The sequence below is a fragment of the Dicentrarchus labrax genome, unplaced genomic scaffold (assembly GCF_905237075.1).
Source record: "Dicentrarchus labrax unplaced genomic scaffold, dlabrax2021, whole genome shotgun sequence".
NCBI lineage: Eukaryota > Metazoa > Chordata > Actinopteri > Moronidae > Dicentrarchus > Dicentrarchus labrax.
The window spans coordinates 10,103,369-10,119,021 of record NW_026136707.1 but is presented as its reverse complement, the minus strand read 5'-3'; the positions used below and the strand labels follow the sequence as shown (position 1 = coordinate 10,119,021).

Sequence of the window (15,653 nt, the reverse complement as noted above, 5' to 3'; positions counted from 1 at the left end):
CTATTGTTACTAGTTATTTAGTATATTTGGATTTTACATAAAAACATATCATGTTTTTTATAAAACATGATATATTGTGATAGAGTAAACTATCCAAAACTATATACAGTCGCAAAATGAGTTTAACCTCGACTAGCTACATTAAAATGCTTATTACATGTTAATACATAAATAACATTAATCCAGCAGTATAATTCATGTATAATAATATAACACAAAGGACTCGTTGTACATAATGATTATTTTTACTGTTGATACTTTGAGGGCATTTTGAAGATTAAACTTGTGCAGGCGGAGTAAAAGTAGTAATAAAAAAAGGAAAATACTTCATTGCAAGTAGAATCCCTGTTGTCATGTTCAAAATTGGATCATGCAAATCGCCCCATTCAGGATTAAAATATTATTGGATTTTTATCCCTGAGGTATCAATGTTTAAGCAGCATTTTGTTGTAGTTGGTCAAGGTGAAGCTGATTTTATCTAGAATATTTCTACTGGTATTTAATTTTAACTTGTTGAAAATATGTTCTAGAAATTTAGTGTTTGTATTTCGAAACAGAAACGAATGACACAAGTTGTGACACAAGAATTGTGAACAAGTTTTAGAAACAAATGGATTTGCATTGAGAAGAAGTTGAAGTAGTTGAATTTCACAGGCAAAATGTTCTTTTCCAGTAAAAAAAAAACTTAAAGGACTCCAGGTTCCAGAATAAAATGACTTGATTAGATGGACAAATATACAAAACAACCATTAACTACAATATTTCCCTCTGGAAATTAGTGGAGTATAAATATAAAGTAGCAGAAAATGGAAATACTTAAGTAGTGTCCCATCTCAAGATTGAGTAAGTAAATGTACTTGTCTTGGTAATTTTATTTAAGTAAAGTATCTGAATACTTCTTCCACCAATGAGAATGAGAGAAATATGACAATTACTTACAAGACATGTGGAATTTTCCATTTGAGTCCACTCCTTACTGCCTGGGTGTTAGCTGCCTGTCATCCTCTCTCTCTCTCTCTCTTGCTTTCCTGTCTGTCTTAAGCTGTCCTATCATCATAAAAGCAAAACGCCCAATAAATTATATATTAAAAGGATATTTTGAGGTGATGTTGCCTCAGAGAATCTTATTTAATCTCATTTTAAAGGTGCAAAAGGAGAACTGAGAAATAAACATTGGGAGTATTGAAAGTATAGAGGTTCTGTTAACGTTTGTAATAGAGAAAGCGCTAAAGTTACATAATGACTCTATGTTGAACCTCTTGAAACTATGGTAGTCTACTTATTTAATGTGATGCTCTTGTTTTAATAATGATCATTCAGCTCTTTTGTGTTAAGTCACTCTGAACAAGAGCATCTCTCGGCTGTCATAAACGTACGAGAGATGTCCGTAATAATTGTTTGCTGTGATGTCCCGACTCAAATTAACAGTGTTGTGAAAGAAGTGCTAGTACGTATGTCCAGAAACAGTAGACACACAAACCACAAAATCATGTTTTTATGGTGTTATTGTTTCTTTATAAAGACATTAACAGAGTGGAAACCACTGGTCTTTATGACACTGCTTAAAGATGGTGCTCTCTGTCTGGTAAACAGCTATTATCTCCACAATACTAAATGACTGCCACATCTGCAACCATTACCAGGGCCTCCTAAAGAGTCTTCCTAAACCCTGTTTATCCTGTGGCTGACCAGCTTGTTAGTCATGACCTATAAATGGTGCAGCAAAACACCTGTACACTACATCCGAGCTAACCAGAGATGTTGTAAAAGGTGACTGATTCAGCAGTTTACAAATAATTCACATGTGGAAATCAAATCTGTGCTTCAGGTTCAGTCAGAAGCCAAATTAACTAAATGATAATCTCTCAAAAGAACATAAGTAAATGTAGCTTTGTTTTCCACCTTCAGAGGAAAGTGACATGATGTTGCCAACCTCCAAATGATCATTATGGTCTTTGTAATGTGGCAATTATCATGTTTGTGATCATTCCTGTTGACACATCAATGGTGCTCAACATGTTAAATCATTGTGAATGAAACTAGCTCGGTGTTCGCGTGTACAAGACGTGACATGTTGAAAGATCATACATCATGTCCATATTTACTCCACCAAATAATCCCAGTTTCACCTGGATATTGTAATAGAACAACAGAAATAAAAGACATTTAACTTGGACAGTCAATAAAGGAACAGCTTATCTTATCGTGCCTTAATATCCGGTTGAAATTACAAACCCGGGTTCAGACTTACATGCTTGCAATTTCCAAACAGGTTTCCTTAACGGTTCACTAGAAACAATGACCGCAATGTGTTGACTGTCATGATGCTGCAGAATTTTCATAGTGGCTATGCAGGTTTTGGTGGTAGTTAGTGGAATGCAGACAGGCCTGGTGATAGCAGAGAGATATACTGGGATTAGGGACTGGACCATTGTCCCTTCACTTTTAAGGTGACAGAATACAGACAATAATTTCAGATCAGCATGATAAAGGAGTTCCTGGTCCAACGGTGGGTTTAATCTTAAAGCACAACTTTCTCTGTGGGATTCTTGACCTGCGGTGAAAGTCTACCTGCTCATTAAAGCCTCACTCTCTCTGTTTTACCTGTCCGCTGTTCACTCACCCTCCCTCTCCACCCATTCATTCTCAATCCCACCACAGGTCTCCTCCCTCATGGCTGGGTCATATATAATGGTGATGCCACAGGGATTTCACTTCTCCTAAGGGACATTTCATAGGTGTTTGTTTCCAATTTTGTGCCGTGTGTTATGACTGAGAATCACCAGAAGTTGAGGTGCGACACTTTTATTGTTTAAGGGTAAGTTTGAGACACTTTTCTCTGTTGTGTTCATTTGTTTTATTGTATTTTATTTAAAAAAAACAAATGAATAAAATAGATACCAAAACAATCCACATTTCAAGGCCTAAATTATGAAGTAACTGACACTTTTTATTTCATTGTTTTGTTTTTAAATTAACTTTTTGTCTCTCTGCGTCCTTTCAACGTGGACCTCACCTTTCATTTGTTTGTCCCAGTCGAACATCAGGTGTCAATGTCTCCGTCTCTGGCCAGATCTGCTCCCAGCGAGCTCAACCATTGGTGGAGCCAGCTGAGGTTTCGCCTTCAAAACAAGAAAGGATGGAACGAGATGTTGGATGAGACGTTTCTACTCTACACCAAACAGTAAGAAACTCATAAAAGATACATTTTTCACTGTTTTCTACAATAAATTAGATTATGTCTGAATTAATCATATGGAGGTTTAAAGCCTTTAATTTTTTATTATACTACATGTGTTGTTTTTCTTCTCTCTGCCCTTCTTCCCTTAGTATAAATGATATTCCTCTCTTCTATGCGGCTAAAAAGAACAGTGTTGGTTGCATCAAGAAACTGCTAAGTTGTGCGTCCACTAATATCTTTGAGAGAGGTAAGGCTGAACTGTGAATTTAAACTTCACTGTATTGGTTATTAGTAGTGCAGTGCCAGTTGTAATCTGTGAAATTGTAATTTACCCTCTCAGGAGCTCTTGGGGAGACAGCGCTTCATGTTGCTGTCATGAATGATAACCTGGAAGCTGCCGTGGCTCTGATGGACGGAGCTCCTGAACTCATCAACGAGCCCATGACCTCCGAGCTCTTCCAAGGTTGATATACATAAACTCACAGACAAAAAACATTTCATGTGAATAGTTGCCTTCAAAATTTAAAATGGATTATATACATGTAAAGTTTAGGTTTACCCAAAAAAAATGAATTCAAATTACAAGACAGTAATGAAACTAATTAGCTAAACTTGGGAGTTTTTTTTGGTGTAATTGAAAGCAACCTCAACAACCTCATTACCAACACATAACGTAGTAAGAACTGCAACAACTAACCTTTACAAAGTAAGTAAACAACTTTTATTCCAGTCAAACCACGTCACTAATCTTTCCTACTTCATATACTTCAAGTTAAAGTTTTAACACCTGAAATGTGAATTATTCATGAAAGTGTCCAACAAATAAACAACACAGACAACAGCAGTAAAGTCTTCACAGCCTCTTAACCCACTTTAAGAGAGTGGGACACAACCAAATTTGATGCATGTGTTGTCCAAAGCCATGGATGGGTTACAGCCAGTTAAAGCCAGTAGGAAAGTAATAATGTACATTTACTTAAGTACTGTACACTATTACACCACATTTCAAAGACAAAAATACTTTACTTTTTACTCCATTAAATTTATTTAACAAATATAGTCACTAGTTACTTTTCAGATTGGGGTTTTACATACAAACATATGAGCAGTTTATGAAATATGATTTATTATAATGTAACAAGCCAGCAGTATATATGTAAAGTAGTTCAAATGAGCTACAACATGTAAATACCTCTTTCTTTAAGAACATTTTGTTCACACTTTAAGTAAAATTATGTATGCTTAAGTAAATAATTTAAATACTTCCTCCACCCCCAGTTAGAGCTAAGCATGAACTAAATTTGCTCATAAGGAACAGGACTCTCAACAGCAAAACACTCATTGGTTTAACATAAGTCTCACTTACACAGCAGGTGAAAACTGGTGATTTACAGTGGACTGATCTCCCTACTCTGTCTCAGGTGTTACTCCTCTCCACATCGCTGTGATAAATCAGAACATCAATCTGGTTCATCATCTGATTAGTCGTGGGGGTGATGTGGCTACACCTCGAGTCACCGGTCTGTACTTCAGGAAGAGGATAGGAGGACTCATATACTACGGTAAGTCAGCAAGCTCACTGTCAGCAAACACACAGTTAAATGTATGGGGTGAGTGTAGCTCAGGTGATAGAGAGGGTCCGCCATTGATCGACAGGTTGGCAGGTTGATCCCACGAGCTCCCCCTGTCCACACGTTGAAGTGTCTGAATGACATATGTTGTTTTGGACCAAAACATTTGCCAAACTAATGTAATATATGTCTTTAATGTTAAGTGACATAAAACCGATGTGTGTTTTTTAAAAGTGTACATTTGGTCAACAGGTGAGCACATCCTGTCTTTTGCTGCGTGTGCTGGGAATGAGGACATTATCTCCATGGTAATCGACGCAGGGGCCAGCACCAGGGCCCAGGATTACCGTGGTATGAAATACTTCCTTATGTAGGAGAGTTAGAGAAGAGCATAATATTATTTTATATCTGTGTATCAGATTGATTATTTTCATTGTTAATGTTTTCTCTTCTTGTACCTACTGTCTCTTGTCCTTGTATTCCCTTATTTTCTGTCTAGGCAACACAGTGCTTCACATTTTGGTTCTGCAGCCCAACAAGACAATTGCGTGCCAGGCCATTGACCTGATTATGGCACGCGATGCAGAGCTAGACCAGTCATTACCACTCGACATGGTGCCCAACTATCGAGGCCTTACACCTTTTAAACTGGCTGCCAAAGAAGGAAACAATGTGGTGAGTGAAGGGGGGTTCACAGGGTGAGAACCCAACATGAAAGGTGGAGCAGAGCAGATTATTTCACAAATCCTGTCCTCACTGCTGTGATTCCCTCTGTCTCTCTTAGGCTTTTCAACACCTGGTTAATAAAAGGCGTTTAATTCAGTGGAGTCTGGGCCCTTTGACCTCTAACCTGTATGACCTGACGGAGATCGATTCGTGGGCAGACGACATGTCAGTGCTGGAGCTCATTGTGAGCAGTCACAAGAGAGAGGTACCAAACCTTGTGAAATCACAGACTATTTGCTCAGAAATAAGGATGTTAATGTGATGCTAAAAAATAATTAAAACCATTTGTTTTTGCTCTCCAGGCAAGAGGGATACTGGAAGTGACCCCTGTGAGGCAGCTGGTTAGTCTGAAGTGGAACCTGTATGGAAAACATTACTTCAGGTAAAAGGATCAGTCACTGTCTGAAGTACAATATCTGAACTGTGCACACGTCCAGTCTTGTGTAACGGTGTGGGGGGGTTTTTTTCAGGCTGCTGCTGTTACTGTATCTCCTGTACATCGGGACCTTCACACTGTGTTGTTCATATCGCCCTCTAAAGGACGCTCCGGAGAACTACACAAAGTCAAAAATGGACAAAACCATCCGAGTCCAGAAAACACTTGATGTATGTTAGAGTTATTAATACATTTACTTTAATACATACAATCTTATAACATGAAATTATGATATTTTGTAATATATATGCATCATAAACTGTGATGGTGGGATAATTTAACTTAAATAAGAAACTAAGTACATTTACTTAAGTACTAAACACTTTATTTGAGTACTTCCATTGAAGTTTTTTTACACATAGATACAATATATGACATGTATAAAATATAGTACCAATATGACTATGGTGTATTGTTTGTAATATATATAACAAGTATATTTTTCATGTAATATGATTTGATAATAATGCTTTTAGACTTTAACTTAAAAATCTGAACACAAGACTTTTGGTGGCAATAGAGTATTTATATATTGTGGAACTATTTTTTCCATCCCTGGATCTCAAGACACATTTTACTTTGGGGACAGAAAACCCCTGTTTAGTCACTTTAAATCCCATCCTAATGATGAAGTAAAACCAAATTATAATCATACAAATACTATAAAACTAAACTAAAAAGAAAAAACAGGGGCTTTGACTCATAGTTTGACCTTATGTGATCACATGTGTAAATGTCAAACTGTGCACCTGCATATGACATATACAATAATGATAATAATGTGCTTTTAATATTAATACATTTATATTTCCTCTCTCCGTGCCTCAGGAGAGTTATGTGACACATGAGGACAACCTGCGGCTGGCGGGTGAGATCATAAGCATCCTGGGAGCTTTTGTCATCCTGTTGCTGGAGGTGAATTTATGAAACATGCTTCATCTTCTTACATACTGTACATACAGTGTACTTGACTGCCACTATGTCACTTTGTCCTCTTTTCCAACAGATCCCTGATATACTGAGAGTGGGAGCAAAGCGCTATTTCGGCCAGACAGCACTCGGGGGCCCCTTCCATGTTATCCTGTGAGCAGAAACACTTCTAAGTAGAAATATAAAGCACACACTGTTCTTAAATACCCTAAAGTTCTAACCTTTCTGCTCTTGTTTGAACCAGTATCGGCTACGCTTGCTTGGTGGTGCTGCTCTGCGTGTTCAGAGCCTGCGAGGTGCAGGGAGAGGCTGAGGTGATGGCCGTGTGTTTAGTTCTCGGCTGGAGCAATGTCATGTTTTTCGCCCGAGGTTTTGAAATGCTCGGCCCCTATGTCATCATGATACAGAAGGTAGGACTCAGACACAGTGGTGCATGCTATAGGAGCTCATGAGTCATATTGAAATAGTAGTTTGTTCTACACACGCACACCTGTACCGAAATGTTTTCGAAGCAGATGTATTCAGTTGTTGTTTTGGTTTTTGAGGTTCACCTATTTGTGTTTGCAGACTGACCTACCATGTGTCTCATTTCCCCCTAGATTATATTTGGAGACCTGACAAAGTTTATGTGGCTGAGTTTCATTGTGCTCATGGGTTTTTCCACCTGTGAGTATATTTTGGGCAGCATGTGCAAACTAATCTTTAACCCTCATAAAGCTTCTAAGATGTGAAATAAGATGATTTAGACTTTTCTACTTCCTCACGTTTACTTTTACTGTTGTAAATGTTCTTCTCAGCCCTGTGGATGGTGTATATGACCCAGGAGCCCGAGTCCATCCCTGCATATCGCTCCTTCCCCATCACCCTCTTTTCCCAGTTTGAGCTCAGTGTGGGCCTCATAGATCTGCCTGTGGACCACACCATCACCACTCCACCGATCGTCCACGTCCTGCACTGCACCTTCTCTGTGGTCTCCTACATCCTTCTGCTAAATCTACTGATAGCTATGATGAGTGACACACACTGGAGGGTGGCTCAGGAGAGAGACGAGCTCTGGAGGACTCAGGTAACACACTCATACACACACGAACAAAAGAAGATACAACCGTAAATGCTGAGAAACACCTCATCATCATGTACCTGCATTACTATGTGATGGTTACAGCTATAATGATGTTGTACAGGTGGTAGCTACAACTTTGATGTTGGAGAGGAAGTTGCCCCGCTGTCTGTGGCCTCGACTCGGGGTGTGTGGGCTCAACTACGGTCTGAGAGAGCGATGGTATCTCAGGTAAGACTTCTACAGAAAACAGAGGTTTTAAAACCCCTGAAAATGCAGTTTCAGTACCAAAAGTGTTTTTCTGTAATGCTAAGAATTCTTTACTATATTATCTAACTGATTTTACCGGTAATCAACTGTCATAGCAACATTCAAATGTCGCAAAATCCTGATTGTTAATGTTCCTGACCTCACCTTTTTCCAAGTTCTGCTCACTTCAAACCATTGAGAAGAGCACAAAAAACACAGAAATCTCTCGTGAAATAACCAAAATGGTTTGAACTTCTCTGTCATCAAAAGAAGCAAGATTTAAAAAAAGTGTAACTGAATAGGATTTGTCCCTTGTTGTTAAAACACACGACTCAAACTCGGCCCCTCCTCCCCAGCTCAACTAGCAGTCGAGAGCAGTGGTGGTCGAGCTATCTAGAGAGTGAATGAAGAGAGAGAGCAGCGTCAGAAGAAAACAGTGAATAAGAGAAATATAACATGACTTTCTAATTGTTTCACGGCAGTTACGCCCTAAAAAACCCCATGGCCACACCTCCGCACAACCCTGCAGAAGGTGTGCATTGGCAGATTTTGTGTGAATAGGACCAATCTGCACTATCTGTTGTGTGTAGCTCAGCCCGGTACATCCATCGTCTTGCATAGCCAGACCTATTCCACACTTCTTTTAGCTGTGTGCCAGCACTGGAGATACATCCATGACACAGACAGAGCAGAGAGAGACCCAGGCATTGCCCAAAGGTTGAGGCCTGGAAATGTCCCAAACACAGCAAAATAAGAAAATAAAAGGCAGAAGGCAGGGTCTCTACAGATACACACACTGCTACAGACTTCTAGTGGGTAATAAGTGATGATTATTTATTAGGATTCTTTTTGTACATATATATATTTAAATAAATCCTACTCAGTATGCCTTTAAATAGCAAAAATTTAAATAATAGAGATTTTGTATCCGGACATTTTATGTGCAGTGACATCAGCAGTAAAACCTTTTTAGGCTTACTATTTTTGCTCTAAATAATCATACAGGGAGAAGTTTGTCCACTCACCACAACCTCAGTAGTCTTAAATGCACTTCAGCCACAAGTCATGTTGTGCTGTGAGTAAGAGGTACAACTCTCTCTCAGATTTTGCAAGATTATTATCAAACCTCCTCCACCTACATACTTCAACCGCTTTACACGTTGTGTCATGTAGATTATTAAAGGGCACATTAAAGGGGCACTCCACCCATTTTGCATGTGAAGATAAGCTTGCTTCTCATATCAAGTAATACTCACCCTGTGAAAACAGGTCTTCTGTGGCTCTGGAGGACCTTTGTCAAGTCGTAGCAAATAAACCTGATATTGTCGTCAGAGGTTATTTCAGCTTAGGCTTTCTGATGTCATTAAATTGAATGGAAAGTCTGCCTTATAAACTGAGGGTTTGGAGTTTCACCCATACAAAGGACCAAAAGTCATTTGTGGGGAATTTAGGCAAGTGCAAAATTAAATTGCAGTAGTGCAGCTTTACAGTTTTTTCTTTCTTTCTTTCTCATCTTTACAGGGTTGAGGACAGAAATGACCCAATGTTGCAAAAGATGCGTCGTTACATCAAAGCTTTCTCCAAAGACGATGAAAAGGAAGAAAAGACTGACACAATAAAGGGGTCAATCTCAGGAACCCCCAGGCTCAGACCAAAAGACAGAGAAGGGATTAACAACAGGAAGTCTCTAACAGGGTGGCAGATGATTCGCCACAGTGCTTTGGGTTTTGAGATGGGGCAGAAAGAGACAGAGGAGGACCAGGACATTAAATATGTCTAGGAAGACATGCTACCTGAACCTGAAGTGTATTATCCGAGGCCTTCCATCATCTTACTGTCCTGAACATATGAAGTAGATGTAAAGGTGTTGTTGAAAGTCAACCAACAAACTTGTAAGACGAGGACTCAACCGGCTCAACCTGTCTATATAGTCAACGGTGCAATTACTCCTGCAGTATTATGCTATAGAGAAGAGTGCGTTATTTTTATAGCAATGTAGAAAGTATGTAGCAGTAAAATATGCTAAGCTAAAACAAAGTGAAACATAGACATTCAACTTATTATGTAGTTGCATGAACATTTTTATATGAGAATAAAACCTTGTTGAAACAAACTTACTGGCCTTTATTTGTGACAGAGTCAAACAGCAGTATAAGGAATCATACAGTATATAAGAGTAAGGTGCTTATAAGTGCTTATACGCATAAAACAGACTACAAAACTAGAATACAAATAAGGTAACACAATGCTACAAGAAAATGAAAATACAGTATAAAACTAATATATAAACTAAAAAAGCTACTTGTCTTTTTTTGCTGAGTACTACTAATTGATGTATGGATTAGAAAGAGGAAGTGATTTGAAATGTTATTGATAAGTGAAAGCTTGTTGACAGAATTTCATTTGCTTGTTATTCTGTTAGAAATGACAGACGCTATCACAGCTGCATCTGACAGATGTAGTAGGTGTAGGCGTGGCACTGAGCTGTGAGCCAGTTCTTCTCAGGAGGGTTATTACTCTTGAGCATACCACAATTTCCTGCTGATGTCCCTTCTGTCCAATAGCTGCAAAGAAAATATATTATATTGTAATCATTTTTAGTAAAGCAGAGACAGAATACATCTCAGAGGCCACTTCATTAGGTACCTGAACAATCTACTGTGATCCAATTCAGCCATAAAATCTAGTTATGAAGCTCATAATGTTTAGTAATGTTTTTAGTGGCATTGTCAGACATGTGTAAGTTAAATTATATGTTTTATGTATATTTCATAGTTAGTGGTATTCCAACCACCTTACCACCTTAAAGGACTACTGTGTAAGATTTACTGGCATCTAGCAGTGTAGTTGCAGATAACAACTCCCTCCTCTCATCCTCCAATTACAGGTGTGTCCAACTGTGTAGAAGAAACTACGGTGGTTGCGAAACAAAAACACTCATGGTCTTCTCTAGAGCCAGTGTTTGGTTTGTCCATTCAGGGCTACTGTGGAAACATGGCGGACTCTGTGGAAGACTACCCGCTGCTTCTGTAGATAAAACAGCTCATTCTAAGTTAACAAAAACACAATAATTCTTATTTTCTTATTGTCATTATACACTAATGAAAACATAACTATAGTTTCAGACACAACATAAAACATAAAACTGGCACACAAAATATTAATTAGCAAACCTGAAAAAGAAAAAGAAAACAAGAAAAAAACAACTAAAGACTACATAGATAAAATGTGCTAGCTACAACTTTATATACTAGCCACACAGAAAATCTGTCTGTACTATTCTGTTCATCAATAATTTAATCTATTCTCCAAGAATCACCTCTCTTGCAGCGAGTCGTCGTTGACCCAGGTCCATGTGTCTCCGCTCTGTCTCAGCCCGATCCAATAGCTAAATTTCCCCTCCTTGGTCAGAAAACGCTAGAAGACAGAGCAGCATTGGTATTTACAAACAAATATATACAAGTTATTCCTATTTTATGAACTGCATGGTTATACTTCAGTGTCAGGAAGTGACATAAGATCCACCTGAACCCTTGGGCTGCTAATAACAGCCAGAGAGCCTCCTCTAGCGCTGCAGTTCTTCTGGCTCTCGTCCCAGCTCAGCCTGGTGGTGGACAGGAAAAAACACGATTGACCAAAAGTCAGCCACCCGTCAGCACACTTGTGACAGCTGCGATCTGAAAGGAGAAAGGGGAATCAGTACAGACAACTTGAATTTCCTTCGGGATAAATAAAGTCTGTCTATCTATCTATCTATCTATCTATCTATCTATTCTCAAACAAGGAAAACAAAACCTCACTAAACTGCACAAGTAAATAATGAAGCAAATAAGAAAAACAACAACGCTGTTCAGATGTCCAAAGCAGACCTAAATATGTCCTTTCTTTCGGTATCTTCAGTTAGCTTTGTCTTTCTTCATCATTTTTTGGTTTTATTTCTCATTTTGTGAATATGTGCATGTCATTTTTCTATACATGCATGTGTCTGTGTGTAATCTCATAGCAATCACATTAAAGAGGAAATAATAAAACTGATCAAACTCAGCTGAATCTTTAAATTAAGAAACTCTCAGTTCTCTAAAAACAATTAGCTCCCTCCGAGGGAAGGGAAACTCTGAAGCAGAACTGGCACTAAAAACTTGATGATTGAGAAAGTATAATTTCTTTGATCTAGATGTTTCTTGGCTTGTACAAGGTTTTTCTGCACTTGCATCAAACTCACATTGGCCTCGACTTTTGGGCAAGAGATCCTGGCACTGCTCGTAGTTGCACGTTAGGGCTGTTTTAGTTTCCTCTCTCTCCGGGCAGACTGTGGATCCATTTTGGACTAGAAAACAGAGCAAAGTGGGAGGAGTTATGAGGGAAAAGAAGAATGCCTGCAGGCTGCAGCAGTGCAATCAGGAATGCTTTGTATTCCTGAATCGTTGTTGTGAGCAAAAATATAATAAAAGCAATGTGATTCTGACATATATTTCCTTTTATTTATGCACTGCTGGTGAAAACCTGCAATCTTTTCATTATCTGATGTGGTGTTAGAAACATAATACAGGCAAACAGTGGTTTGATTTCACATAAATTCAGATCCATGGCTGCAGACACTCACGTTTCAGACTGAGGATAACAACAACCACCAGCAGGACCAGGCAGATTATGGTGAGGAATAAACACACGACACGGTACAGACGTGTGTTTCCCTCGGCCTGTTTGCCTGAAGAAAGGAGGAAGGAAAACATCAGCCGGATGTTAGTGAGATATTTTTATGAGCACAACACAAACCACAATCAATGCTGAAAAAAAGCTGCTCCGGCCTACCTTTTTCACCCTCCAGTTCAACAGATAACTTAGACTCAGGTGACAAGTTTGCATTGGCTTCGTCCTTTTTATCCTCACCATAACTGCGACAGAATTTGATGTACATGGAGAAAAGTGTCCTGGGATTTTTGTGTCCTGTATGCTCTGTCCTGCTCTGTCTGCCTATCCTGCTGACTCACGTCTGCCTGCAAGAGTGCCGTTTTAAGAGTGACCCACTCCCCCCACCTCCTTGTCTTATCGCCGTAGCAACAGGACATTTACTGATTTCTAAGTTATTCATGGAACACAGTGCTCGACTTGTTCTTCAATTTCCAAAACTTTTATCTGTATCTCTCTTTGTCTCTTCCTTTGAGAAGGAGCGTGTGTGGGGGACACTGTAGTCTGGAGACGTTGTATTCCAAAACAACAGATTTCAGGGTTTCTTTCTTAAGGTCATTTCAGATTTCAGAGACACAACATAAAGTCATCGATGATTAAAATGTTTAATATCTGATTAAAGTTCAGGAATAAGTCTTCAAGCGGCAGCCTTGCTCAAGTCAAGTCAACTTTTTTCTTTTATTAAATGAACAGTCCTCAAGGTCAAAGAATGCAGATTCTTGTGATCAAAGGGTCAATAATTTCATTATATCTAGTTAAAGACAAGATAATTGTGATTCTGTAGCTGTAGTTGCACTATTTGTGTTTGTTTACAATTCACAGAAACACTTAACTTGCATGTAGATACTGTATGTTTATATATATTTGTATATACACCTATTTCTTCACCTACTGGTATGAATATAATGTACCTTGTTTGTTTTTAACTATCTTTTGCTCAGCTTTGTTGTCCTTCCATGTCTGTTTCTATCTCCTTGTTGTTTTTGGAACAGAGTGCGTGAGCAACGATGAGAGTCATTCAAAACAGTAACGCACACATCTGTCCTATTTCACCACGTTCCCGTTTTCTTTCTTTTTGTTTCTAACAAAACACGAAAAAGACAGATTTATGCTTGCCTGACAAACTATATTTAGAAAATGCATATGTTTCAGGCTAATGATGAATTGTATTTTTAACTTGAAATCACAGTGTGATGTAATATTCTGTCAATATGAAACAACTATTTATTGCTGCTGCCTAGCAACTGTTGTTATGAAACTGAAGGTCTTTTTGACATAAAAAAAAACTTTGACTTGTCAAATCAAGGAAAGCACAAGGGTACTAATAATACAGTATGGTTCGGTTCTATTCACGTGTCCCAATAAGGCATGGCAGTGTGACTGACGCAGCTAAATGGAATTCAGTCATCACTCATTTTGTTTATTACGCCAGTGTTATGTACTGTGACATGCCAAATTGTCTTCTGTTTAAAGTCTTTTGTTATTTACAGCCTTAACTATGATTTGACTTTATAAATTATGGACATATTCACATATATAATGAAGAGTTTGCATTCTAGTTGAAAAATAACTGTCAACTGAGGAATACATACAAACAGGCTTTCAATGATGTAAACAAAATATTTAAAGTATCACATATAAATAAGTTATCTCTAGTTGCTATTGCATTAGTCTGTATATTAAAAGAAATTCTTATAATTCATTTAATTCATTTGAATTCACATTGAAATCGTTGGATTCAGCTCTCATGATGACGGAAAACACAATATTATATATATTTACATAAAATACAGATCAATGACCTAAACATTATTTTTTTAAGGGGGATTGGTTCTTTACAGAAAATCACGTTATCACTGTCATGAACAGTTACCGTCCATTACAGTGTCACAACTTCGCTTCTGCTTTCTTCTTTTCTTTTCATCTGCATGTTTTCTCAAGACATGAATTCCTATATCTAACTTTCTGCAGCACTATAATTACAACACATCAGTGATTACCCAGCAATGTAGGGAAGCTGGTGTTAAAGTTAATAGTACAAAGCAGTTTAACTAAGTTCTGTGTCATGTTATGTGTTATTTTGTCAAAAAGAAAGGTACCTGCTTTTGTTTTAACTGGAGCGTCACCATAAAAAGCTTCTGCATAGACGTCCTCAGCTGGGTTTTGTAGTTTAGAATAAGGGTCTGGTTCTGCTTCCTCTATAACTAGAAAAATACAGACACAGAGATGTAAGTGTCTGGAATTTAAATATTAAATACAATGAAAAACAATATAAAATAAAAGCTCTTCATATTAGCACAATCTTAGTGTTTCATTAAACCTTTTTGGAAGAAAAAAAACCCCATGAATAGAATTGTCAGTTCTACAATATAAACTTGTTTTTTATACACTTATTATCAAGAGTTTCCTAATTTAGCTTAATTTCTCCTACCTTCAGTTTTGGCCTCCAGCATTGGCTCACTTGCTCCTTCATCTTCTTTCTTTCTTTCCCCCTCTGTGCTAATCTCCTGCATCTCCATGGCTCTTCTCTTCTGTTTATTTAACTTTCGTTTTGCCTGGGAAGTCTTTCAGGTGCCAGTCAACTGACAACGTTATGTAACCTTTTGTCATGCAGACATAAATGGAGACGATACGACGGTTGCAAACAATGCATCAAATATTAAGTGTCCAGTGATTCATCTGTCTAATAAAGACAGAACACTTCCCCATGAGGATTTCTCCTCTTTGTCCTTCCCCTCAACAAGTGGTTTTGGTAAAAACTGCTTGTGTGTAAGCATTGTACTGTATAATGACCTGGATTTTGATTCAAAA

At 38.1% G+C, this 15,653-nt stretch overlaps 2 protein-coding genes across 3 annotated transcripts; one reads left to right on the top strand and one right to left on the bottom strand.

Annotated features, from left to right (window-relative positions):
* The first annotated feature begins 2,706 nt into the window (after positions 1-2,706).
* On the top strand, positions 2,707-10,266 carry trpv6 (transient receptor potential cation channel, subfamily V, member 6). The gene is made up of 17 exons (XM_051406044.1): positions 2,707-2,818; positions 3,037-3,184; positions 3,331-3,428; positions 3,522-3,644; positions 4,603-4,743; positions 5,005-5,103; positions 5,252-5,427; positions 5,537-5,683; positions 5,781-5,860; positions 5,949-6,084; positions 6,743-6,829; positions 6,921-6,997; positions 7,089-7,254; positions 7,444-7,510; positions 7,642-7,910; positions 8,029-8,135; positions 9,675-10,266. The coding sequence occupies exons 2-17, from the start codon at positions 3,054-3,056 to the stop codon at positions 9,931-9,933; spliced, it is 2,163 nt and encodes a 720-aa protein (XP_051262004.1). The 5' UTR covers positions 2,707-2,818; positions 3,037-3,053; the 3' UTR covers positions 9,934-10,266.
* Positions 10,254-15,509, bottom strand: si:dkey-26c10.5 (uncharacterized protein LOC563797 homolog). Of its 2 annotated transcripts, XM_051406166.1 has the most exons (7): positions 15,274-15,509; positions 14,942-15,046; positions 12,757-12,861; positions 12,376-12,480; positions 11,679-11,830; positions 11,473-11,570; positions 10,254-10,717 (listed from the first exon to the last, which is right to left on the bottom strand). In XM_051406166.1, exons 1-7 carry the CDS (start codon positions 15,359-15,361, stop codon positions 10,591-10,593), a joined length of 780 nt encoding a protein of 259 aa, XP_051262126.1. In that variant the 5' UTR covers positions 15,362-15,509; the 3' UTR covers positions 10,254-10,590. The 2 variants fall into 2 exon arrangements, with proteins under 2 accessions (XP_051262126.1, XP_051262127.1); XM_051406167.1 differs by lacking the exons at positions 14,942-15,046; positions 15,274-15,509 and adding an exon at positions 12,966-13,180.
* Between the last annotated feature and the right edge of the window lie 144 nt (positions 15,510-15,653).

What these genes read in the sequence shown, in the direction of transcription:
- si:dkey-26c10.5 (XM_051406166.1), bottom strand. Translation starts at nt 15,361, where the DNA reads ATGGAGATGCAGGAGATTAGCACAGAGGGGGAAAGAAAGAAAGAAGAT. An exon ending in TGTTATCCTCAGTCTGAAAC is followed by an intron (nt 12,481 to 12,756) that starts GTGAGTGTCTGC and finishes TCTGTTTTCTAG; the next exon opens with TCCAAAATGGATCCACAGTC. An exon ending in TTAGCAGCCCAAGGGTTCAG is followed by an intron (nt 11,571 to 11,678) that starts GTGGATCTTATG and finishes TCTGTCTTCTAG; the next exon opens with CGTTTTCTGACCAAGGAGGG.
- trpv6 (XM_051406044.1), top strand. Translation starts at nt 3,054, where the DNA reads ATGTCTCCGTCTCTGGCCAGATCTGCTCCCAGCGAGCTCAACCATTGG. An exon ending in CCAAAGAAGGAAACAATGTG is followed by an intron (nt 5,428 to 5,536) that starts GTGAGTGAAGGG and finishes TGTCTCTCTTAG; the next exon opens with GCTTTTCAACACCTGGTTAA. An exon ending in GGCCCCTTCCATGTTATCCT is followed by an intron (nt 6,998 to 7,088) that starts GTGAGCAGAAAC and finishes TGTTTGAACCAG; the next exon opens with TATCGGCTACGCTTGCTTGG.